The sequence below is a fragment of the Nelusetta ayraudi genome, unplaced genomic scaffold, assembly GCF_046127955.1.
Source record: "Nelusetta ayraudi isolate G7.1 ecotype Tasmania unplaced genomic scaffold, CSIRO-AGI_Nayr_v1 ptg000004l, whole genome shotgun sequence".
Taxonomy (NCBI): domain Eukaryota; kingdom Metazoa; phylum Chordata; class Actinopteri; order Tetraodontiformes; family Monacanthidae; genus Nelusetta; species Nelusetta ayraudi.
The window spans coordinates 7380903-7406761 of record NW_027466054.1 but is presented as its reverse complement, the minus strand read 5'-3'; the positions used below and the strand labels follow the sequence as shown (position 1 = coordinate 7406761).

The 25859-nt window shown below is 49.4% G+C and overlaps 1 protein-coding gene across 9 annotated transcripts in view; it reads left to right on the top strand.

Moving 5' to 3' along the window:
* lef1 (lymphoid enhancer-binding factor 1) overlaps nt 1-25618 on the top strand; it is a 42077-nt gene extending 16459 nt beyond the window's left edge. Inside the window, exons 4-11 of one of the 9 annotated variants that reach the window (XM_076032178.1) lie at nt 5753-5878; nt 9085-9176; nt 10827-10946; nt 11589-11751; nt 12663-12770; nt 14762-14801; nt 15321-15356; nt 24008-25618. In XM_076032178.1, the coding sequence (XP_075888293.1) occupies nt 5753-5878; nt 9085-9176; nt 10827-10946; nt 11589-11751; nt 12663-12770; nt 14762-14801; nt 15321-15349 (678 nt within the window). In that variant the 3' untranslated portion in view covers nt 15350-15356; nt 24008-25618. Of the gene's footprint in view, nt 1-5752; nt 5879-9084; nt 9177-10826; nt 10947-11588; nt 11752-12662; nt 12771-14752; nt 14802-15314; nt 15357-24007 lie in introns of all 9 variants that reach the window. The other 8 variants (XM_076032176.1, XM_076032177.1, XM_076032174.1 and 5 more) reach the window with 8 other exon arrangements.
* Nucleotides 25619-25859: the final 241 nt, after the last annotated feature.

The window sequence follows — 25859 nt, the reverse complement described above, 5'->3', positions numbered from 1 at the left end:
AAGATGGTATTTTTTTGTCACCGACCATTTACTGAACCGTTTTAGAATAAAACTGTTAGGACGAAGTCTCCAAAAAATATTAGCATTTAGATGCAACCACTGTAAACGACTGAAGGGACTGTAGAACTTAGGCCAGACCTTGAGTGGCACTGTGAATTTACTCCCTGAAGGCAGAGAAGAAGACTTGGAGTTGTTCGCTAACATATTACCACGATGCCGAATAATGCAAAAGACAGTGAGGACAGACGACAAAGTTGAACTTGTGCTTGGAGTTACTTTAGAACACAAAGCCGCAGAGCTCCATGATAAGGTTGACTGGGAGTCGTGGCAGTCAAAGTTCACTTATATCTTAGTCATTTAGGTTTCTTTTGTCTCAATATCCCAGCCAGCCTACCCAGAGGAAGGAAAAAAATAAAAACAAGTGCTCTAGAAATCACTTTTTCACTTGACACGCAATCCACAGTTGGTCCAAGAGCATCGTAAGTTACTGTCCACTGTTGTTTGCTCCTTATTGTAGAGAAGAAGAATATTTCAGGCTAATTATCTTTTGTAGCAGTAACACAAATCTGTTGCCCGTCATTGTTGTTGTCATGAGTAGTTGTGATGAGTAGTTCTCTGCGTGTCACGGGGGAGGTTGCGAGGCAGGGTTGGGCCTGTGACATCAGCGTTTCCCAAAAAATACAGTTTACACAAAGATGGACAGAGCAGAGCAGTGTTTTCAAACGTTCCCATCCGGGGGTCCGTTTTCAAAGATGTGCGGTTTTGGTGAACCGTCGGGCTCGTGTAATCACAAAGACGAAACAATAGAGAATTTTACCGTTTTCAGTGAAACCTGTCTTTGTGTAAACGAGCCCTTGAACATTAAAAACAATACCTATGAAAAACAGTGAAGAATATTGAAAATATTACATAGCTTCAATATGATGTTTTATTAAATGCATTTTGGCCAAAACTTAAATAACTCTTTGCTTCACAGCCTCCTGTGAGACTTTTTAAACCACAACATACTAAAGTTGATGAAGCTCAACGGGAACTAGAAATACTAGCAGGGATCATTTCTACCGTTCTCTTGCCTTCCCCTGCTTTTTTTAATAGCTCTGTGACATATAGAAATTAGGAGTAGAACACTTTCAAAAGCGGATAATGTCTTTTCAACTGGGGCAGGCATATTTCACACAAATTATCTGCTTTGCACGTTCAGATTGTGAAGTGTAAGAGCAAGCGTGATTGGTTTGCTCGGAGCACATGCTCTTCATGCCAACTGAAGGATGATTGGTAATCCACCTCATCCTTTTCAGTTGTTCTTAGCTTTGGTGGGAAAGCAGACAGTCAACCGTTAATAGCTTCTTTGTGCTCGCATCCTGCATATATTTTAAATTTATTACATGCGTGGTTATCACAGTTGCAGATTACCATGACCAAATTTTAGTTACGTTCTAAGAATACTTGTGTTACTTGTTACTTGTGTTTAGAATTACTGGTCATGTGTGTCAACAAATAGTATGTGTGAAATGTTGGTATTTGGAGAAAAGATTGAAAATTTCCCATCATAAATAATGAGCCGTTATACAGTAGGATGGTATATGTGGTATGGTTTGTGCAACTTTTACTTCTCTTTAAGTTAAACGGTAAAGTTTGTATTATCTTTGTAAATATCTTAACAATGCTCTTCTTCTGGTCTCTGTGCAACTTTTAGGCTCTGATTAACACACAAAATTTATGATTGAAAAGAAAGGCAGAGAAAGAGAGATTGGAGGGCTTTGCAGATGTAAATTTCTCTCCAGGGCAGGCTTTTCCTGTTATTTGTAGCCTCCTCCACTCCTGTCCCTGCAGTTGGCTTTGCTTTGCTCGATTCATTACCCCAGGCACGTGGCGCTCCTTCGCTTGCTGGCGGCCCAGCTTTCTTCTCTATTAATTGGGTTTCGTTACATTAAGCCCCCTGGCCAAGGGGCCATCCTGCCAATAAAACATTCCATTTTTAGCACACCACTCAAAGCTGGTGGGGTTCAACCTGCTCCGCGAATGGTAATTGGTTATTTATTTAAGCTTCCTCAGGTTGTTCTCCAGTGGTTTTGGTAAAGAGGGAGGGGAAGGGGAGGTGCTGTCCCTTTTCTTCTCTGCGCTCAGAAGCTGCTTTGGGAAAACGTTCGCCCACTGTTGTTGGACAAAGGACTTGCACACAAACACCATGAACACCTCGTCTGAGAGTGAGCACAGTTTTAGTATCAGGCACACTTTTATTTCGCACTCCTATCTGTGTTTTTTTTTTTTTTCAAATCTCGAATAAGGCTTTCTTTGTGATCAAATCTTAACCAAACAGTCGGGTCAAAGTAGGGTAAGTACTGTCTGCTAGTCAATGGAAAGGCAGGCACCCTTTTATTAGAAATGTATGGCAAAGTCAGTGATACTGTTAGTAATCGCAGAACCTTTTTTCCCCCTTCCTTCCCCTTTGCCTTTTTGAAGCCTCTTTTTTCTCAAGAGTGCAGAAAATCTCACGAAGGGGATGAGGTGGGCTTTTTGGGTGAGAAGGACTTCTTAGTGAAAAGATTTAGCAGCATGGGAATGCATCGCTACCACTCGAGCTGCCATCTCCCCAGCTGTTTGTGAAACACCTCACATGGTTTCTACACACTTGATTGTAGCTGCAGGCACGAAGAGTCCTCATTGCATATAAATTACAGAAGTGGGAAGTGATTATTATAAAATTCCCGCTTTCCCTTTTTTCCACTCCACTCTGCAGAAGTGGCATAATTGAGTAGAGTACAAAAGCAGTGCTGCAAGGGGACAGAGGGAGAGATGCTAAAAAAAGGCAAATTGCAGGGATGAATGGTGCATATACCGCACAGACACGCATGCAAACATACACGCGTAGACAGACACGCACTTCTGCTCCAGCAGCCACGGCAGGATGTTGGTGAGACCTGACAAGCTTAGAGACAGCAACATGCCGTCACTAAAACCCTACCTCAGGAGGGGAAAAAAAACACGTCAAGAAGAGAAAAAAAAGAAATAAAATTGAAACATCCAATTTCTCTTCCCCACCCCCATTTCAAACAGCATGCCAAGTCATTGGTTGCCTGTGCTGAAACACACTGGAGTGTCTCCACCATGAAGGGCTCCCTGCCAGCCCCAGATCCGCACAATGAATTTCTCTTAAAACCACATCTGAGAGGTTCTTTCAGAAAGGCCGGCCAAGCCTGGATATGAAATTCCAATTGGAGCATTCTCTTTTCAATCCTCGCAGCCTCTCCTCTTTCGCTCGCCCTGAAAAAATATGAATAGATAGATCTTAAGCCTATTATTTCTCCTGTACAATGAAAGGGACCTCCTGTATGGCCACCACACATCACAACACCACGTTGCCACAGCCGGAGGCCTCCGGACGATGGGCGGTTGTGGTCTCTTGAGCGCTTGTCATTTGTTTTTGTTTAGTATATTTGCAGATTTTTTTTAGTGATGTGACATTTACCTGGGACAATTCAAGTTGTTGCTCCACTAAGGCTGTCTGAATGTATTTTAAAATGACTTCAAAAGGAGAGAAAGTAGGATGATTTTACTTAACCCTGATACAGTTCTTACCCTCGGTGTGGCGTGAAGGCTGAGGAAGATATGAGAATGTGAGAAGCCTAACTGTCAGAGCGTATATTGTGGTTGGTTGTGGCATGCAGTTTATGTAAATTGGCACCTAGTGACCATAAATTCTGTATTGGTCACACAGGTTTTTCTTCAGCGGATTTTGCCACAATGGGCACAGTTTATTAAGAAGTTGAGAATAATGGGATTTGACAGCTGGAACTGGAAAAAGCCTAAACGATTGCTTCACTTCTGGTGCAGAAACCTCTGTATTTCTTGGGTGGTATTGAGTCAAAAACCGCCATCATTATCACTGTTTATATTTCTTTTACTAGATCACATTGTGTGACTTTGCGACTTTTGTCCCCAATTTGTCCCCTCTCCCCTTAGTGATCCGTCTGCTTCAAGTTGGAGAGGAATTCCAGCCCCAGTAATAATCCCCCAGGTTCTTATCTCATTCCTACGGGATAACAAATGGGAGTGGAGAGGCGTAAAATAATATGGGTGCGAATGCTATTATTTAGCCCCTGGTGTAGGCATGTCCCAGTCATCCTGGTCCTGGTTAGTCCTCCTTGAGGGTTCGCAGCCCTCACTAATAAGGCCTCTCCCTTTGTAGAAGGAGGTCTGACACTCCCACTCCGACAGATTATCTCATCACCTTTGACTCTTGTTGACCGGGGTCAAGAGCCACGCTCACCTGGGCCAGCGTGGAGAAAAAGACTCTTCATCCAAACTCGATTCGGTCCCAGGCAGGGTTTGTTGTGGTATCGCTGAGGTACATTCTCAGATGGTGTCATGTGTCCTCCACCAAGTGATGTCTGTACTTACAGTCAAGAGACAAAAGAAACATCGCTTTGAAGACAAGATTGCCAACCTGATAAGAGTCAGACGTTCCATATGATTGACTGTCAGATTCTTTTGGATACATTTACTGCTAATTTCTACAGTTTGAGTTCCAAGTCCGAACATTCCCAGAAGGTGGGGAGACCAGGGGGGTCGGTGGGGGGTGGAGGGTCTTAAGTTGAGCTTGGTGCCAGTCTGCGAGAGGTCCGAGGAAATGCAGACATTCCAGCCACCTTTGTGTCCAATGAATTTAGTGTGTATGTGTTTGAGTGGGCGAATGAGGAGGGCCGCCAGTCACTGCAGACTTAGCAATGCGAGAATGTCACCATGTCTCCAACTTTACTAGGAGGAGGAACCGGTGTTTCATTAAACCCACTCACCCTTAATTCATCATACAACACCAAATCTTTTTTTATTTTTATTTATTTTTTAAAGTTTGTCAAGCATTTTGGGGTCGAATGTTTTCACCCGACGATGCCTCTAAGATTAGCTGTCCAGGTGATATTTTGACTCCAGCCCAGCTCCGGGCTCAGATGGTGAATGGTAGATGTAGCGTGGCTAAGCATTACCATGTGTTTGCTGCCGCCGAAGCGTGTAAGTGCTGCTAGCTGGGGGGAGCGGGAGGGGGAAGGGATTGGATGCTATGGGTTCTTTTTTTTTGGCCATTGCTGGATCTCATTCAGCTGTGGGAAGGCACTTCTCTCCGAGTCAGCCGGGGATAGTCGGGGCCTGTGGCCGGGCCACTGTTTACGTGATTACCCTCTGCAATAAGTACCACTGCAGACATCTGTCTCACTCTCCCTCCATAGCCGGCTCCCCCTTCTCCTCCTCCATCCCTCATATCTCCTTCCCCCGGCTCTTGCTCTGTAATGAACTCCCCTTATTCACCAGCTAATGACTGCCTTTGATCTCCCCGCCTAAGACCTCTGCTGTAGCTCTACCTTGTGAATCTCTCTTTTCTTTTTCCCTTCTCTTTGGTCTGCTGCCGCTTGTTCTCTCCCCTCTCACCCCAGCTCAACTGACGTCTCACTGTTTTTGCAGTCTAAAGCCCGCTCGTGCACCTCTCTTGGCTGCTATTTCCTCTTTCTCTTAAGGGATAGAGTGTATTCATCCCACTGACCCCAGCTAAACATGGCGTCGAGGTGGGCTCACTGAGGAATTCAAAGAATTTTTCTCCTCAAAATGTATTTGTCCGAATCTCCAGAGGCGCGCCACTTTGCCCCTCAGATCGTCTGGCGGGGAAAAAATGGGACCTCCGATAACGCAATCGGAGCTTGTCTGTAATGTCGCTGCTCCTTCGTGTCATTTTAAAACCTTCTTGCATTTCTCTCCGCAGTCCAACAAAGTCCCCGTTGTGCAGCCGTCCCATGCGGTCCACCCGCTCACCCCTCTGATCACGTACAGTGACGAGCACTTTGCCCCAGGGTCCCATTCTGGTCATCACCCCCAGGACAACAACAAACAAGGTAGGGACCCAGTACGAGCAGTGATTTGATGCAGTGACACAATGATGTTTTCTAAATGACAATGCTGCAAGTCTGTTTTAAATGTATTTGATCTTTTCAGAGTACATTAGAGTTGAAATGACCTAATCCTGCAAATGCACACACATGACAGTCCAAAAATACATGCTGTTGATTAAAAAAAGGGCAGTGGTATATGGGATTTTCTTCAAAACATTATATTTGTGCTAACAAAGTTGCGTTTACGTCTAATAGAAGATGATTTCTCGAGCGTTTTTTTTCGGATCTGTCACCGTCAGCTGCCGCCAGGGATCAGCAGAGACGCACAAAGCCACAGTGTCACAGTCAAAGTCGTCTCTCCTCACGTGAACTCGTTTGAAAAGTGCCTCTGGGGCGGCACCCCGAGCTCGGCTGCCCTCTCCACTGCGCTCTCTGCCCCGCGGTAGCGGCGTCACGCCGCCGCACTGACAGCTGCAGAAGGAGCGTCTCAGCAGCCGGGATGAGCTGCACAGCAACCTCACAGCTGGAGACGCTGGCAGCTTCTTGCCAAATGAGAAAAGATGTGCCCCCCCACCCCTCCTCAGTTCGGTCCCGACACCTTTTCTCTCTTCCCCTGCCGGCTGCCAGTTGAAAAGGAGGAGAGGGATCAGACGGGATGTAGGATGAGGAAGACGAGTCGGGGTGGTTCTGAGGGGACCGGCTATAAATAACGACACGGAGCGAGGGTGCGCGGCGTGGCAGGATGAAGAGACGGGAGACGGCGGCTGACTGCGCTCCACATATGTCAGGAGAAGAATCACGCGTCCGACACGTCTTGTCGTGTGTTTTTGTCATTTCTGGAGGAGGGAAAGAGTCGTCCTGACACGAGTCAGGCGGTGAATACAAAGCGTCCAAAGCGCACTTTTGATTTTTTAAAAAATGTCTGTTGTCACCGTTGCGCAATTGATGTCGGCGCCGCCCCGTCTCTGGCGAAGTGCGACTTGGAAAACGAACCGCAGGAAGGAAAAAAACAAAAAAAATAAAAATGTGTGAGGCTCTTTTATCGTCTCGTCTTACTATATTTGACTTTTGCTCTTGCAGCACAACAGAAATCCATGTCCAAGTGACCTAATTGCAGAATTAGCAGCAAAAATGATTTCCCCAGGCGTATGCTGTATGTGTGTGTGTATCATCAGAGCTGAGCTGAAGATCCTAAAATCTCTTTTTCTCCTTCTCGCCCACCCCCCCTCCGTCTCTCCCCCCCCCCTTCCCTCCCGCCCGCCCGCCCTCCTCTCTCTCTCCCTCATATCGACCAATTGCTGCTCTGTCCTTCCTCAGTGGGCTTAGACTTTGATCTGCTCGTTAATTATGAAAAACAATCATGGATTTTCTCATTATGAGCTCTAATATGCGCGGGGCCCCCAATACAAAATGGAAGGTCTAGCTGGCGTCGGCGCGTGTTTGTTTTTATGCGTCTCGTGGAGGGGCACCTCATGTAGATGTTTTGTGTGTGTCTGTGTGTTATTTTTTTTCAATTATTTTGCTCCTGCCATCTTAGAATCTTATGATAGAGACGTCGCACACGTCGCGAGACGCTTAACGTTGCTTGTTTTGAGTGAGGGAGAGGGAAAGAAAGAGGGGGGCGTGAAGTGCGAAGTGTTGCACGTGAACAAAGGGGGCGGTGGGGGTGTAATCAGGCAGCTCGGGGCGGTGAGTGACGGGGTTAATTCGCTGGGGTCTCTGCCTCCTCGTCCCCCTGCGACTCGCCGCCGCGCCTCCTTCCCCTCCGGCCCTCGGGAGAGCCCTCAGGAGTGTAACGCGGCGGATTAGCGGGCAGCTGGTGGTGCTATTCACGCCGTAACTCCGGTGTTGCAACACTGGCTTTTCGGAGATACCCACCCGCCCCGCCCGCCTCCTCCCGGGGAGGGAGGCCCCTTCAGACCCGAGCGTGGCGAGAGGAAAGATAGAGGAGGGCAGAAAAGAGCAGCTCCGGCAGGGATTAGAGGATGGTGCTAATCTGGAGGCATTTGCCCTCTTTTTATCTGTGTGTGTGTGTGTGTGTGTGTGTGTGTGTGTGTGTGTGAGCTGGCACATAAACACGCTGTACTTGTCTATTTATGTGCCGTATTCTGTGACACGCCAAGACTTAAACTCGTCGGCGAAGTGCAAATAAGTGCTAAACAAGTTCAGCCCGACTCCAGTTCATTGTGCTGAGATGAGAAGAGACCCTCGACCTTGAAGCCCGGTGGACGAGGTGGCGAGACGGAGGTGCTCGGCCCAGTCCCCCCCCGCCCCCCCAAATCCATCCCGTGTGTTCGGGGAGAGGCGGGCCTGTGGTCGCAGCAGAGGACGCCTCAATTAACCGGCTTAGAGAGGCAAAAATATCATCCTTTAGAACCGGCTGAATTATGCGAGGGAGTCCTGAGGTGTGCATGTGCACACGCACGCACTGTCCTAAAGCACACAGAGCAGGAAAGAGGGAACGTTAAAGAAGCAGGAAGTGGACGGTAAACGCGAAGATTCATTTTTATCCCCAGTGAGAGAAATTCAGAGCGTTTTTGCTCCCATCATGGCGACACTCAACCAAAATGTTTGCAAACAGGGGCAACATTAGCTGCGTTTCCATGACAGTTTTTCGCAAAATAAAAGCAATAGTTCTAAAATTTCAACAAAGTACAATTGCGATTTGCAGGTGTTTCCACTGAATGGTGTGAAGCGCATAATCCGTAGTTCTCGTAAATCCCCGTCCTGCGAGACCCCACTTTGAGGAGGATGGAGGTGCCAAACATTTTTGGAGTTTTGGAGCAGCTGTTTGAAGTGAACTGGCCACGTAACCCTGTACGTCACGTCTGGTGATGTGCAAATGCGAAAAAAGTGTTTCCATGATACTTTTGCGATATACCTCTGTATCGATGCGTCTGAAAAACCACCTCATGACAGCATCAAAACCTTCTAACGCGAAGTTGAGCTGTTCCCATGACCAGTTTTTTATTGCGATATTTAGGCTTTGAGCGATCCTGGGGGGTAATGGAAACGCAGCTAATGTGAGTTTTAAGGAACTACTGCAGACACTTCCGTGTCACAACCCCTCATCCCCAGGCGCCATCCATATCCAAGCACTGTTTTTTCCCCCAGTTACAATTTTCTGTTGACATTCCCGTCTTTTTTGTCCGCAGCTTTTTACCACTCACGCACCGCTGTTGTCGTTGCTCTTGTTGTTTGCGTAGGGATGCAGAGGCAGCACCCCGGACCAGACATGACCAACTTCTACTCCCTGTCCCCCGGAGGAGTTGGCCAGATCACGCCACCGCTTGGCTGGTGAGTCACGGACAGGAAAAAAACCCCAAAAACTCATGCACACACACACACACACACACAACACACACACACACACACACACACACACACACACACACACACACACACACACACACACACGCACCGTTGATCCTTGTAAACAAGAAGCGATTACGCTGCTGCCTCTTCACATCAGTTGTTCTGCGTCCACCCAGTGGTGGCTGCACCAGTCCCTCTGCCTGGCCAGCACGCCAAACACATCGTGGCACATGTGAAACCATATGGACGCTCAGCCCCATCAAAAACTCCCTGGAAGCACTTTTCTGTCTGAGTCACACTTTTGTTCAATTTTTAGATGAATGTATTTTATTTCTGTCTTATTTTTCTTGTGTGGTTGCTGCCTCTGCTCTTCATTTCTCTATTTCTTCTTCTCGTCCTTTGTTCTTTCCCAACTATCTCCGTGTCTGTCGGCACCATGTTTGTTAAGACGAGGCTGTAGGCAAACGCTGAGTGAAGCCAGATGGGATGTGCGGGGATCAGGCAATGGTCGAAGCCAAGACTGTCTCCCTGTTTTTTTCTTGCCCGGGAATTCTAAAACCTTTGCTTTTTTTCGTTGTTGTTGCTTTGTTTCTGCCCCAATAAATTTGAGAACTTTTCCTCACTTTTCGGACTATGATTTTGAATGTGCGGCCCCCGTGGCTGTTGTTTTATGCCTTTCCTGCAAGAGCTTCACGCTGAGGAAGCATCGAGTTTGCAGCTAAAACTTCACACGGACACTTGTCTCTGTCGCGGATGTAGTTAAAACAACAGAGAATTGAACCACGGTGTGATGGAGTGAGTGACGAAACAATAAAAACCAAAGCTACGGTGGGAAAACCGGAGATGAAACATTATAAAATAAAAGCAAACAATTTTCTTTTCAGTTTTCCACTGGAGCTGCAATGAGGTTTGGCGACATTCAACAACAACAAATCTCAAGCGTGAAAGTGGCATTTAAAGCTGCTTTTGTGGCCTTTAAACTAGTTTATGGACATTTTCAAAACTTGTTCAAAACTTGTTACTTGTGCTCCTATTTCTTTTTTTTTTTTTCAATTGTTCTTGATCTTCTGTGAGATAAACAAGCACAACTGACTTGGTTCCTGTGGCACAGCGATTCACATTCTTCTCCTTCTTAAACTCGATGCAATTTTTTTTGTTTGTTTTGGCCGTTCTCGCTGCAGCTTGTGTCCAAAATCACAAAAGGTTCCCACAGTGACAGAAGTTAGAACCCAGTCAAATACCTGCTAGTGTTAATCACCTCTTTAAGTGATCTCACATCGATGTGAACAGAACTTGAAGTGGCCTTATGGAGGCTGTGAGGTGACTCAGACTGCTGCATAACCCTGTTGGCTTTTGTTTTGTGGAGCACAGCTGGGTTTTTTTGGGGGGTAAAAATCTCACGCATAGCTTAGTTTTGTGTGTCAGCAATACATACCGGGCAACTGCGTCACACTCCACTAAATTCTGTCTCTGTAACCATTTTGCACGATGTTGTTGCTGCTTTTCTCCTCTGTTCTCCCTCTGCTCTTCTGGTACAAGAAACTGAAAGCGATAAGAAGGAAATGAAGTGCGTGTCTGTAAACGTGGCGCGCTCTCCTCCACCTTTAACCAACCCGCGTGCTGTTCCTGCAGGTTCTCGCACCACATGGTGCCCGGCCCGCCCGGCCCTCACGCCACAGGGATCCCCCACCCAGCCATCGTCAACCCGCAGGTCAAACATGAGCCTCTGCATGAAACGGACATCATGCACATGTAAGTTGCACACACACATGCACACACACACACACACACACACACACACACACACACACACACACACACACACACACACACACACACACACACACACACACTCTTGGGCTCCAGCTCCCTGTGATGACACACTTCCAGGTATTTTTGAAGCAGCAGCAGCAGCAGCAGCTCTGTGTTGCGGCTCCCTTGATGGGAGCAGATAAGGAACTCTGCCCCACTGCGGTGCTGATAACAGGCCTTTGCCTCATTGGGCTCCGGGGACGGTAGCAAACTCCGCCGGCGTAAGATGCAGGTCCCAGATTAGTGCCTGGGATGAGCTGCGGAGCAAAGTGAACCCCCCGCCCGCCCCCCGATGTTCCCACTGTTCCCGCCTCTGATTGGCGCTAGCGTCGGGAGTGTTGTTGGGAGTGTGCGGCACTTTTTAAAACCACTCCAATGTGCAGTGGATGAGGTTTGGTTGCCATTACTGGCAGAGTAATCTCTTAGCATGAAGTGCAATTGCCCATGATTAAAGAGGCGAGGGTGGGCGAGGGAGGCGGTGGGGGGCGACAGCATCCAGACCCGCTACGCTTCTCCGACGCCACTGCGGCCGTTCCAGCTCCCCCTTTTTTTTTCTTCATCTTATTTTTCTGCCCTTCGCAGGAAACCCCAGCAGGAACAGAGAAAGGAGCAGGAGCCCAAAAGACCGCACATCAAGAAGCCGCTAAACGCCTTCATGCTCTACATGAAAGAGATGCGTGCCAACGTGGTCGCCGAGTGCACGCTGAAGGAGAGCGCCGCCATCAATCAGATCCTGGGACGGAGGGTAGGCAGGCAGGCAGGCAGGCCGGCCGGCCGGCCCGGCGCTTCTGGCCCACTTTTCTTTCTTTCTTTTTTTCGTTTTCCTTCTCCGCTGCGCTCAAGTCTCTCGCAGCTAGCTGATTTGAGCACGATAACTTAAAAGATCACACTCCGGGCCTTTTTAAAGGGCCAGCCCACGCTGTCTTACCAGCGCCCCAATTAGCTCAGAAGAAGAGAAAAAAAAAAGTACAAGGAATCGTCTCTCTATTAAAATGCAGTCTTTTAGGAAGTCGCTGTGATTATTGTCGTAATGATAGCCCCCGACCAATTAGTGCTTCTCTCGGCGGCACGGCCGATGCGGCGAACCCGCCCGCTTAACTGACATTTAATCAAATTGGCCCTAATAAAATATGCCGGCTTAATGGCACGGTTGGAAATGACAAAATTTGTTCCTTTTGAGGATCGGAGGGGGGAAAGAGTGCAACCGCAGAGCCATGTTAAAAGCCTTAACGAATGAGCCCGCTGGTTGAGTCAGCCAGCCACAGCAAAGCCTTGTTTGTGGTCTGCACAGGGTAATTGCCTGCTGACACAGTTTGAATGAGAAGCGACTGCTAAATTGGAACCAGTGTTTTGATATGAAATCAAAGATTTTTTTTTCTCCCTTGTCTCTCCCTTTTCCTGGACGTTAATCTCTTCGTCGTGTGTGCCACCTCCTTCTTTTTCGGAGGCCGAAATCCGACTTTTCTCCCCTCGCTCTCTCGCTCTCTCTCTCTCGCTCTCTCGCTCTCTCTCTCTCGCTCTCTCTCTCTCTCTCTCTCTCTCTCTGTCTCTTCTCCCAAAGCATGCTACTTAATTGCCTACGAACATGCGAGTGCTTGTCGGCGACTGACTGTGTGCTATTTTTCTCCCCTAATCTCCCCCTTGTACTAAAAACAGTGGCATGCTTTATCGCGGGAAGAGCAAGCTAAGTATTATGAGTTAGCCCGCAAGGAACGGCAGCTCCACATGCAGCTCTACCCAGGCTGGTCTGCCCGGGACAACTATGTAAGTACCAACAGAACAGACTGGCAAGAGGTGCGCATGAGTGTGTTGTGCTGAGTTGTGTTGTTGTTGTTGTGTTGTCGGTCCCCTTACGTCTGCCTGACTGGTTACAAAACGGTGCCACGGCCGCCACTTTTAGAATCCCGGCTTCGCCTCCCGGCTTTGTTTTAGCTTCACGTGTGATTCACAACACTGTGATTCACTGTCTGCGCCAAAAATGGATTGTCGGTTTTGGACGTTGTTAGTGCTGCAGTGGGTGAAAAACTGCCTGGTAATGCCCCCCCAATCCCTCCTCCCCTCTGCCCTCCGTCTTTGATGTCCCGTATCAGCGGGGGAGCCGCGGAGGTAATAGGCACCTGTTGGACTGAGCTAAGGAGGCTAGATTTCACGCACACACACACACACACACGCACACACCCGAGCAGAACACCTTCCTACTTCCCCCATTTTTTTATTGTTTCTGGCGGCTGACTCCAGATGTAGCCGAGTGTTTCTCTGTGTCAGCACAAAACCGTGTGTCCTTGTTTCTCGTGGGTCAGCAGCGTGGATGGATCGTGTGTGTGTGTGTGTGTGTGTGTGTGTGTGTGTGTGTGTGTGTGTGTGTGTGTGTGTGTGTGTGTGTGTGTGTGTGTGTGTGTGTGTGTGTGTGTGTGTGTGTGTGTGAGCGAAAGAGCACCGGCTTTCATTAAAAGTGTGGCTCCGGCACTCACGTTCACTCCACCACCAAAAAGTGCTTTTGTGGTGTTTATCTGCTTCTCCTCGGACACTGGCGGCATCCCTTCGCCCTTCTGCCTCCAGCGGCCCCCCGCTGCCAGACTGTCACGCTGACGGACCGCCTCCAACAACTCCCCTCTCTCACTCAGCATCTTCCCTTGACTCATGGAAATTAGCCATTAGCTATTAGCCAAGCGGTCCTCCAGCCTTAAGAATAGAATATCATAGAACAGATGAACTTTATTGATCCCATATTGGGACGCTACGCAAGAAAAAGTATGAAAAGACACAGACGTGGGGGAGCTGCCGCAACAGGCGGCCTATCAGAGCGGCGCCATCTTGTTCAGGATAAGGACTCTCCCTCCCGCTGTCCTTGTATTTGGGCCGCCGTGACCCCCTCCTGTTCCCCTCCAACCTACAAATAAAATCCTTACGTCATGCCTGGAATCATCCACAGTGGGTACCACGCTGGCAGGGATCGCACATACGGTTCTGCCGTGATGCTCACATCCCCGCCCCTCACTCTTCACACACACACACACACACACACATCACAAACACACATGCTCAGTCCGTCTCCTCGCTGCCACGGCAGTAGGAGCCAGATTAGCTCATGAATAAGTGGATTAGCAGACTTTGCAGCAGGAAACCAAAGTGCTGTTCATATTTGACTAGAACGACTCCGGCGCTGCTATCTATACCTATACCCCCCAACCCCCTACCATACATACACACACACACACACACACACACCCGGGGGATTTAGCATAAGCTATAAATCCTTCCGCACTCCCACCAGCTCGCCGGAAAGGAGAGTGGTGCTCATCTCCGTCATTGAGCCAGGCCAGCCTAATTACCACACTGGGATTTTTTTTAAATGTTTTAATTGCACTTCAGGTTCATGTTTGTCACGATCAGGGACTTCAAAGGCAGGACAAAGCTGCACCTGTGTCTGAACAGGATGGCCCCAGACCTCGGGAAAAAATAATCTATTTTAATTTTTTTTTTTCCCAAATCAAGTCATTTTAAATCAGACAAACATACAGGAGACAGAACACTTTCCTCCCCTCAGCTTGGCCCCCTCCGTCCACCTCCGTCCACCTCCCTCAGCGTGACAGTTTGTGCTCTGCCCGGTCCGGAGCATTAGGGATGCTGCTCGGTCGTCCAGCAGGGGATGAGTGAACATGGCAGTCAGCAGCAGGATACCAGAGTGGTCTAGTGAGCGTGAGTGCTGGAGCCACACTTTATGTGTTCCTCTGTATATTTTTTAGGGAAAGAAGAAGAAGCGGAAGAGGGAGAAGATGCAGGAAACGGCCACCGGTGAGTTCTCTCACTCTTCGTCTTTGACGGCCGCTAGTCGCGCCATCTTTTCTGTGTGTGCGTCATTAACATCCTGCAAAGCTGTGAAAACTTCTCAACATCTCCCAGTGGGCAGGACAGACTCTATGTATCCTCACTAGAGAGGTGACGAGTCTCGCAGCCCTTCACTTCTCCCGCTGACTGTATCTGTGTCGCACCCTCATCCATTTGTTGTATTCTTCCTCTCCCTCGTTCCTGTCTTCACATCTTACACCTACTTTGGGATTAGTCTGTCCATTCTATTTGACTTCTTTACAATCCCTGGGCTTTGCAGTATATATTTTTTGGCTTCCGCACCACGCTGTTTCTTTCTGCTGACCCTCTTCAGCTGCGCTTATACGAGCCTTCTCAGCACTGCACATGTAATCCATTGAGAACCCTGAGAATTAAAAAAAAATGTATTTTTTCTTTTTTGGCCTGACGGAGGGTACACAGACATGCCGTCCAAAAAATTAAAAATGCAATTTTCTGCAGGTACAGGCCAGAGAATGAAAACGGCGTACATCTGAGAGAATGGTAAGAGAACCCGTCCATCCCCTCCGTGTCTGATCAGTTCACTATTTGTTCAGTCTTTGCAAACTGCTAAACACTGACTGAAGACTAATCCTAAAAAAGGTCCAACCTCACCTCGCCATGGTCCCCGTGTCACTGGTGTTACGGCCCAAAGAGGGATTGCGCTTTGTGTGCCGAGTTTGCTCAAAGGCCTCAGCACAAAAGGCATTAGGCTTTGTCCCTTGTGTGTGTGTGTGTGTGTGTGTGTGTGTGTGTGTGTGTGTGTGTGTGTGTGTGTGTGTGTGTGTGTGTGTGTGTGTGTGTGTGTGTGTGTGTGTGTGTACCCTGGTGTTTGTGTGTGAGTGTGCATGCGTGCATGTGTGTGTTTGTCAGACATGTTTCACATTGAAGTTTTTCGCTTTTATTATTTTATTTCCTCACTGCATTGTGTCTGTGTGCGTGCGCGTGTGTGTAGTCAGTTGAAATAAATTGCTCGACGAATCATCCGCTTCATTTAGACTCGATCGTCTCTTTCTAAAAAAAAAAAAAAAGACTAACAGTCATTCATTCGAAAACAGGTTTGCCAGCCCCAAAATGTTGTTGTTTTCTTTTCTTTTCTTTTCTTCTTTTCTTTTTCTCCACTGCCGGTGGGAGCTGAGACGTCATCTCGGCCCCATGTGGACCACATGTGTTGTCTCTCTCTCTCTCGCTCTCTGCATCTTTGTGCAGCGGAGCAGGACTCAGCAGCTTGTTTGGCAGGAATTTAATGAGATGCTATACCTTAACCAGATTTCACGCTTTCTGGGGTTTCGGGGATGTCTATAATACCTTCCTGACAAAGACACTCCACAGTCCTCTCCTCTTTTTTTTAACCAGGTGACTGATATGTTGAGATATATTGAATCAGATGACATGTAAAACCAAACTGCCACTTCCCCCCCCCCTTTTTTTCACACTGGGAAAGAAGGATTAATGTTCCCAATTTGTGGCTGAGGCATCTCTATTTCATCTCTCTCTCTCTCTCTCTCTCTCTCTCTCTCTCCCTCTCTGCTTCTTCGTGCTCTCCATCCCTCTCCCTCTCCGACCCCTCCCCTCTTCCTTCCCCCTGCGAGTCGCTTTTCCATCCAGTCGTTCCGCTCGCTCTTCGCAGGGCAGAAAAAGCCGGGCAGATGTGACAAATCTGCTCTAACGTGGAAATCGGCCCCTACCAGACAAAGGTTTTCCACTCGATCGATTCCCGACCCAGTGGCTCTCCCTGAACCCAACCAACCGGGCCCCTCCATCGCCACACCACCTCCCCCAACTCCCCCCCTCCCTCGTTTCTCTCCCCTCTCGCCGCAGCCGGGCTTTTCTAAAGCACACGGACTGTGCGCTAAAAAAGCACTTTATCTCTGATCCAGTAATTAGCAGTGCCTAGCCGCAGCGGGATGGACACCCTTGCTGATTCTCAGTGACAGCCTTAAACTAATATGCATAATACCGAGGATACTGCCACAACTCTCCGAGCCCTCAATTTATGCAGATCCTGGAGAGCTGGATTGAGGTTAGCGTGGCGTAGACGCCAAAAACATCTTTAAATGAACTCGTTTGTCTGGATTTTTCTCCCCCCCCCCCCCCCCCCCCTCCATCTGCTCTGGACTCTCCTCCATCACCACAGTCTGAAAATAATAAAAATCAATTGTCAATTCCTATTCGTCGTATTGTGTCAAACCCATTGGCCATTTAGACACGTGTTCATACTGTTTACCATAGATTCTATTTTTGTGCTTGTGCAGTCAGCACAACTCCAGGTAGGGTTTCTGACCCAGTAAATCTGCATATTGAAATATTTCTGGGCCTCCGCTGGGTTTCTCACCAACCAGGAGCTGCGGAGCTTCTGTTTTCTGGCATTGCAGCGTCTTCCGCTTGTTTTTTTCTTCGACGTGTTAAACGCCGGACCTGCCAAGTGCAGAAGTGAGCGATTCCATTCTTTCACCTTTGTCATGTCACACTATTTTTATCCTTACTTCATGGAGGCTCGGAAGTATGCAGCTCTCCTCCCGACCCTGCACCCTTCCTAATTCAGTTTCTCCCTCTGGCTCCTTTTGTCTGACTAATCCCGCTGATTTACCGCCTTTGAGATAGTAATCTGGCCGGCCGGGACTCACTCTCACCCTGGAGTTCTTCCTCCACCTTTCAGCCAAGGCGAGGGGGCGGGGGGGACGCTCCTAACAAAGATGGCCTGTTAATACAGCTGGCGGGGGTCGCAGACACTTGCAAACTCTCGTAAGGTAAAAAAAACAAACAAAAAGAAAACCCACTTCGATCGTTTTGCCTCAAAAAATGCAAATTCGGAGAGAGCCGCGGAGTGCAGGTCGTCTGCAAGCCGCACGTTCCGGGTTCAGACGCATGAAAGGGAGTTTTGTTCAGGCGGGAGCTCTCGGTGGCTGCCATCTTTTCCTCCTTCTCTGCCTCTGCCGTGGCCCTGCCTCGGCTCCCTCTGATGTGTGCAGCCAGAAGTCAGCTGTCAAAGGCTTTGATGAGCGCGGAGGGAAGTGGGAGGGTGAGGAGGAGGAGGAGGAGGAGGAGGAGGAGGAGGAGGAGGAGGAAGAGGAAGAAGAAGAAGAAGAAGAAGGCCAGCAAGAAAATCCCTCGTCCTCCCCAACTTCGCCCGTTTTCTCGCTCGGCTGCCACTCATCCCATCCCTCTCTCCGGCCCTCCCTTCCTCCTCTCTCTCTCCTCCTTTTATTTACTGCCTCTTTCGTCTCCTCGCCGTGACCCTCATCTCTCCTCGTCTCTTGTCTCGCCTCCCTCTCGCTCCTCGCAATTAAAGTCGAGATCCAGCCTCCGTCCCCCCCCCCCCCCGAATCGTTTCAATTTGGCGGCGAGCCTCAAGGCCACCGCGGCAACAGCCCAGTGCCTCCGCGCTCCGCACGCCTTATTAGTGACCGGGGATAATTGGTGGGGGAAGGATTCCAAAATTTTCAAACGGGGGAGGTTTGTGGTGGTGGTGGTGGGGGGGTTAAGAAAAAGACTGTGGGTGTTGCCCTGAGCGGCATGCGAGATGTGAAAGCGTGTTTTTAAAACAGTGGCGCTTCCACGTCCACGGCGGGGAGGTTCAAAACAGTCGTGAGTGGGGTGGGGTGGGGGTGTCGGGGGGTAATAGGGGGATGATTGGACGGAGGGCGGGGGGTGATTGGGGTTGGGGGGTGGTGTGGTTGGACCTGAGGCACAGCAATGCCCTAGCCAATGTTCCTTTCGGTCAGCCGTTTTCAAGGCGTTTATTTTTGTATTGCGATCTATGGGAAAAATACTTTTTGGGCCCATGGGATTTTTTTTTTTTTTTGCTGCAGTACCTCGAGTGGCCACTGGGGAAATTCGGCGCTCCACCATATTAGCAGTCCGGTATCCAGTTCTTATCTGACATCCATGTCACCACTACCGCCGGCAGCTGCCACGCCGTGCGGACGCCGCCACCAGGGGGCAGCGCGGCGAACCCTGTACACCGTACACCTTGCTGTTGGCTTCGGCTCAGAGGTGCGAATCTGCGGCCGGGAAACCTCATTTGACACCTCGAGGAGCGGCGTGTGTGTGTGTGTGTTTGGAGGCGGGGGTCTCAGGCGAAGGAGGGGGTGCTGTGACCCTCTTAAAGGGCCGGTGTTTACGTGTGGGAGAGAAAAATAAAGGCGGCTGCTGCTGTGCTCCCGTTGTTTAGACTGAGGCTGGGAGCGTGTTTTGATTGAGTCACGGGCCCATTGTGTCGCTCCGTCCAGCTGCAGCAGCAGCAGCAGCAGCAGCAGCAGCATGAGGGTCCCAGTGTCTTCACCTCCTCCCCCTTTTGTGATGTCTCCTCCACTTCCTCCCTTCCCCTCTCTCTTTCTCTCTCTTCCATCTGTAACCCCCCCCCCCCCCCCTCCACCACGCTCGACCCCACGGCTCCTCTTGGCGCTCGCTGCTCCACTCGGCTGTTGCATTTGACCCCATAAAATGCTACCTCCTCCTTCTCCTCCCTGACTGACTGAACACGCCACCACCCCGGGTACCACAGGACGCTCGGACAGGAAGTGGAGAGCGGTGCAGAAGGAAGTGGCCATTACTTTTATTTCACTCTGGCCGGCCGTTGGCGTTGGCGGCGGCGGAGCCTCGCTCTCGCTCTCTCTCTCTCTCTCGCTCTCTCTCTCTCTCTCTCTCGCTCTCTCTCTCTCGCTCTCTCTCTCTCTCTCTCCCTCACTCTTCCTGCCTCTATGTCTGTTCCGTCTGCACGGAGAGTGTAAGTGGCGGCGGAGGAAGAAGAGGAGGAGGGAGGAGGTCCTTTGAAGCCCAAACCACAGAAAGCAGAGGGGAAGCAATGGCACAAACACCCGACCCCCCCCCCCCCCTTACAAAAAAGAAAAAGGAAAAAAAAAAAATCCCCAGCGGCTCAGACTCTGCTAACCCCTACCGCCCCCAGCCCCCCCAGCCCGGCCCGCCGCCACCCGTGATGCCGCCGCCTCAGATGTGGGCGACGCCTCCCGTTACAGACACCCCACCCCCACCACCCCCTCGCTCCCTTCTCCTCCCGCAGCCGCTTTACTCCCCTAATCCCGCCCACACATGCCTGAGGTCTAGGGTTAGGGTGCCCCCCCCCACTCAACCACCACCTCTTTCTGACCACAGCCAGACCCGCCCTTCCCTTCTCCTCCACCCTGGCACCCCCCCCACCGACCCCCCAATCTGACTGCAGAGGAACTTTGTGATAGCCAAAGTCGGGAAAGCTCCCCCCCCCACCCCCCCATTCAGCTTTTTTTGTTTTTTGATTGGAGGTTACACAATTCAAAGTCTTTGTTGTTGTGTATCTGGGAACCGAAGAAGGCGCTGACTGCGCCGAGCGCTTTGTTTCGAACGCTGCTCTGCCCTCAGGTGCTTCTCCTTCTCCCAGCTCATCCTGATGTCACGGATTTTAACTTTTGGCGGAATGAAAGCGCCGCCGAGGCTGACGCCGCGCCCGAGCGACATTTTCGCAAGACGCAAAACGTGGCGACGATCAACGCGGCCGAGCTCCCGGGTCTTCTCTGAGCTCTGAGCTGGAGGAGGGTGGTGGTGGTGGTGGGGTGGTGGGATCTCACAGACGTTTGTCCCAAGTGTAGAAGTGCTGCTCTCCGTTCAGTCTGAGCCAAATGAAATGTATGAATGAACGCAGGAATGCAGCTGGCCAAGCCACAGAGAAATCCCTCACATGGTTCTTGTGACTGCCGCTGATTAGGACGTTTTTCAGTCATTTACGACAAAACATGACAAAGACTCGGCGACTCCAGAGGACTCCGGGGTTTTTACTCCATAACTGGAGGAGGCTTCGGTCATCCTGCGTCATTGGCTGCTTCCACCCCCCCAACCCCCCATCTCCTCCTCACGTTGTGGCACCAGCTCCCTCTCTGTCTTCTCCCTTTATCCCTCACGTTGCTTCCAGCCGTTCCCCAGATTTTAAGCCTTCAGAATTGAAGTCCGCTGCCTTTGCATTTCTTTGCAAAAATAATGTTTTGCCTGCGTAACGGTGCAACAGTGAGCAGTTTGCTGGAAGTTCAGTTCAGTACAAACGTCTCTGACGTCCAAAGGCTCAGACCGGCTCCTCCGTGCTGGACTTCCTTCCTAAAACTAATGCACAAGCTTCAGCAGTTTCAGGCCACTGAAGTGTCTCAATAGCTGCGTTTCCATGACAGTTTTTCACAAAATAACAGCAATATTTCTAAAATTTCGACAAAGTACAATTGCGATTTGCAGTTTTGTGATATACCTCTATATCAACCCGTCTGAAGAACCACCTCATGAGACCTTTTAGCGATATTTGAGAGGTTTTTCCAAGTTTAGGTGTTTCCATTACCACTTTTTAGGTTTTGCGTAATTCTAGGTGGAATGGAAACGCAGCTCATGTGAAAGGTCCACTCAGCGGCTGCCGGCCCTCTCGACTGGAATGTATGAAGTGTCAGACCGTCCTGTCAGCGCCTGCTGTCTCCTGTTCCCCAGATATTTGCAAGTCACACCTCTCAACATCGCTGGCTTTAAATTTTCAGTTTCATCAACCCTCAAAGATTCATATTTTTTAACACAACTCTTCTTCTTTTTCTTCTTTTACTTCTTCTTCTTCTTTTTCCGCCCTCTTCCTCCACCCGCTGCTCCTCCGTACCTCTGACCTCGACTCACTTCTCCCCACTTGGCTTATTTTTAGTGCAATTTGTCGGCGGTGTTTTCCTCTTTAATGGCACCGGGGGAGAAAAAAAGGAAAAAGAAAAAGCCCCCAGAGAGGGGGGGAGGGAGGGTTCGGTGGGGTAGTGTTGTGTGTGTGTGTGTGTGTGTGTGTGTGAGGGGGGGGGGGGGCTACAAGGCAGGCAGACCCCAGCTGCGGCCGCTTTGATTCGGCCGGAGGAGGTGAAAGCGGCGATTGAGACGCGAGCCCCGTGCCAGTTATCTTAACCTCCCACACTTCAAACGCCGGCCGAGAAGTTGTCCGACCCCCCCCCCCCACACACACACACACACACACACACACACCACCACCACCACCACCACCACCTCCTTCGTCCTGCGTGGGGGGGGGCTGAACCTACGCGAGTCCGTCCGAACAGAGGAGCGTTTCATTTCCTGAAAAAAAAAACCTCTCTCTCCGTTCAGCATTCCTGAGCGCTAATGTAGAGGGAGGAGGCGCGGGGGGGGTCAAGTTGCTCCTGAATCCCAGTGTTTGTGTCGGCTGGACCCTGTGAAGGGCTGGCCTGGTGCCCCCCCACCCACACACACACACTCCCCCCACTAAAAACCAGCCACCACGCAGACACACACCCCTGCTGTTAGCACTTTTTCCCCCTTTTTTTAAAAAAAAAGAAAGAAAAAAAAACTCGCACACGCTCCTGGCCAACGGGCCCTCGGGCCTCTTCCCCAGGCAGGAAGGCCAGAGCTTTTCATGTCTGCGGTGGGGAAGGGGAGAAAGAGGGAGAGGGAGAGAGGGAGGAAAAAAGCTCCCCAGGAAACAGGGCGCAGTGCCGGGCGTGAGGGCCGCTTTGAGATCCCAGGATGAAAAGAGCGAGAGGGCGGCGGAGGTAAATAAAAGCGACAGGGGCTCTCTCTCTCTCTCTCTCTCTCTCTCTCTCTCTCTCTCTCTCTCTCTCTTCCTCTCTCTTCTCTCTCGCCGGGCGCCCGGCTCCTTTCAGCCGGTGCTCGGGGTCGGCGTGCTCGGGGAAGGTGGCCTCTGTCCCACATCCCTTTTATCCACATGTGGCCAAGCCAGTCCTCCCCGGCTGCTGTGTGTGTGTGTGTGTGTGTGTGTGTGTGTGCATGTGTGTGTGCGTGTGCGTGTGCGTGTGCGCGTGTGCCTTAAGAAGTGTTAGGATGCAGCCCAGCTGACTTCACTCCTGCGAGAAAACAGAAAGACACTCTCGGCTTTTGCCGCCAGGGAAAAGCAATATAATAGAGTTTCACTCTTCTTTTCTCCCCGACTTTCACAAAACACTCGTCTTTTTCAGTGGCGGGACGCCTCTGTCCACCTCCGTCTCTGCCGCTCCACTTTGATCAGGGATTCTATTTGAAAATAGCTCCCATTGTCAATATGTGCGGCTCACTCGGCTCCGTCTGGAGTCCGGTGCCGGCAGATCATCAGTTTTTTAGCGGCTTGACAAACCATTTCCTCGGAGAAGTGGGCTGAGCTAAAGTATTGTGAACTCGGTTCGGCTTGGGTCAGCATGTCAACCCCATCCCCCCCTCCCCCCGTCCTCCCCCGTTCTCCCCGCCCCCGCGCCCACCTGCAGCGGCGCCGGCCTAAAATGTCAGCCACAAGCTGGTGGGTGGAGCCAGTCGGGAGGGTGGAGGAGCGGGGGTCTCGGGGGGCTGCCAGCTGGGTCACAGCGACCCTGGTGGAGGAGCAGATGAAAGCTGGACCCGCCCACATCCTGCCGCTGACCTCTAACCCGCTCTGTAGTTCACCGCCGCAGCGCCGGGGCGGCTTCCTTCGGTCCGTCATAACACCTCGGGGGAGGGGGGGGGGTTGAGGAGAGGGGTGGCGGGGTAACACTCAAATAGTGACTGATTGTGTCCCGTGCTGAACTCCCGTGCTGAACTTTGGACGCAACTTGGCTGTGAAGTCGCTCCTTCAAGTCGTCTTCTCTCTGGTTTTGCTTCCGAGTCCCATTTAACTCCGACTTCTGGACCACTGTGCTCCAAGTCGTGCGTGCGTGCGTGCGTGTCAAACTTGTCGATGGATTTGTTTGTATTTGTCAACTGTGGTTAAAAATCTGCCCTTTGTGACGTCGTAGAGGGCACAACGCCGTTGTTTGTTCTGCCCACCGTAGGTAGAACAAAGCATCAGTTCTAGCAGGAAGAGACACCAGAGTATTTTTTTTCAGGGGACTGCAATCAGAGGGCTAATTAGACTTAATCTAATTAGATCTAATTGAATGATTAATTGTGTGACCCTGGATTCCAGGATGAACTGACCTTTACAGTCGACGACGTGAACACTGTGACTCACTGCTATGCCGGCACTTCCAGATTCCTTAAAAAAAAGATGATTTTTATTTTTAGTTACATTTTATTTATTTAGATGTGTTTGTTTTTTTTAATTTGAACTGAGAAACTGAAACTTTGGCTCACTGTGTATTTAAACAGTCACTCATTCAGCTGACCGACGTTCCCGTCTCTTTCTCCCTCCTTGTTGTGTCTCTCTCGGCTCTCAGGGGGAAAACGTAGCAACTTCTCCACGTGCAAAGCAAAGGCAGCAGCTGCGGGGCCTCTGCTGGAGATGGAGGCCTGCTAAGATTCCATGAAGATCCTCCAAAAAAGAAACTGAGGCCTCCGCTTCTCAGAGGGACCCCCCAACCCCACCACCTCCACCTCTCACCCTCCTACACTACGGCTCCCCACACACACACACGCACACACACACACACACACACACACACACACACACACACTCGCACCCACACACCTGCACCATGCATCTCCCCAGCTGACGCAGTCACACCCCGCCGTCCACAGCGTCCACACTCCACTGATTGAACCCTGGTGACGGCGCCTGCTGGAAGAGACACTGAACTGAACTGAACTGAACTGAACAAGACAATCACGACGAGTCGGAGCACCCAAAACAGTACACCCCCCGCCCCCCAACGTTCCAGTTTGGCGTCCGTTTTCCTTCCTTTTCCTCTCAGCTTTACTGCAGCGCACTGCACTGAAAGAAAAAACTAAACGATAAAACGAAAGAAGACAAAAAAAAACAAACATCAACAAGTCACCCACTGCACCGCCCAGACACCCCACGCACCTGCCTCTAAGTTAATGTAATTTATTTGTCACCTTTATTCCTTTGTATAGTTCATCAGGCTGACCTTTGACCTCTCAACACCTTCCCTCCGTCTCTCTGTCCCTCCTTATTTTTGTTGTTGTTTTTTTACTTTTATTTTTATTTTTGTTTGAGACCATTTTCTGGGCTCTTGGCCCGACTGACCAAACACCTCTTCTAACACTGCACTAAGGAAGATGGAGGGATCTCATCTCGTCGAAGAAATGTCCTCAAGACGCTCTTTTAGCTCCTTGCCAACCAGTTGGTGCAACAAAAAAAAAAGGATCAACATTTTCAAAATGATTGCTTTTTTTTTGTCTCGGATTGTTTTATTTTGAATGCTTTTTTTGTACTTCGAACCCTCGTTTCAGTTTCTTGGTGTATATTTCAGTGTTTTTTAATTGTTTTTTGTTGTTTTTTTAATATAGTGGTATATATATAAAAATAAGCTTTGGACACAGGAAAGCCATTTTTCTTGTTGAAGCGTCTTGCAGAAAATCAAAACTTAAGGCTTCTTTTGATAACTATTTGTAACAAATAGTGACCTCGAGTCTTGCTCAGATGTAAAATAATGCTCAGTATGTGTACTTTTTAAAAACTGTCAGGATATGTCAATTTTCTCGGTATTTTTGCAGGCATCATTAGGACAAAAGGCGAGAGTGACAGCTCAGAGGCCTATATTTTATTGTTGGAAATCATGACAAATGAGACAGATATATATATTTACCCCAGCACTTGGCAGTCTTTCTTTTAATGCAATGGACCTTTGTCTTTTCTCTCTGGTAGTTAATAGTGTGGTCTTTTGCCATGTTGTTTATTCCATGCAAGCATCTCTGTAACATTTTAATTTTAATGCTATATTTTAGTATTAATTGATAAATTCCTTTTTTTTATTATCATGTTTTGGGTCACTGTCATCTTGGTTTAGCATTTTGCTTCCCAAGTGGTCATTTTGAACTGTTTAAACATTTTTTTTGTAAGAAAAATAAAAAAAGGCACCATTGGCTCATGTGATCACTTGTGTGTTGACCAGCAGAAACATGCGCGACTGACAGGTCTCCATCTGTGACACCTGAATTGGTCTATGTAAAGACCCAAACAATAGCATTGTAATAGAAATGAAAGATGAAAAGTGAAAGTGGTGTAGTCTGAATATATTCTTTTCATCTGGTTAGTCATGATTTTAACAATGAGATCTGCCTATATTTCAGTTTCTCAGTATAACGCTGCCCATAAAAAACTATTTA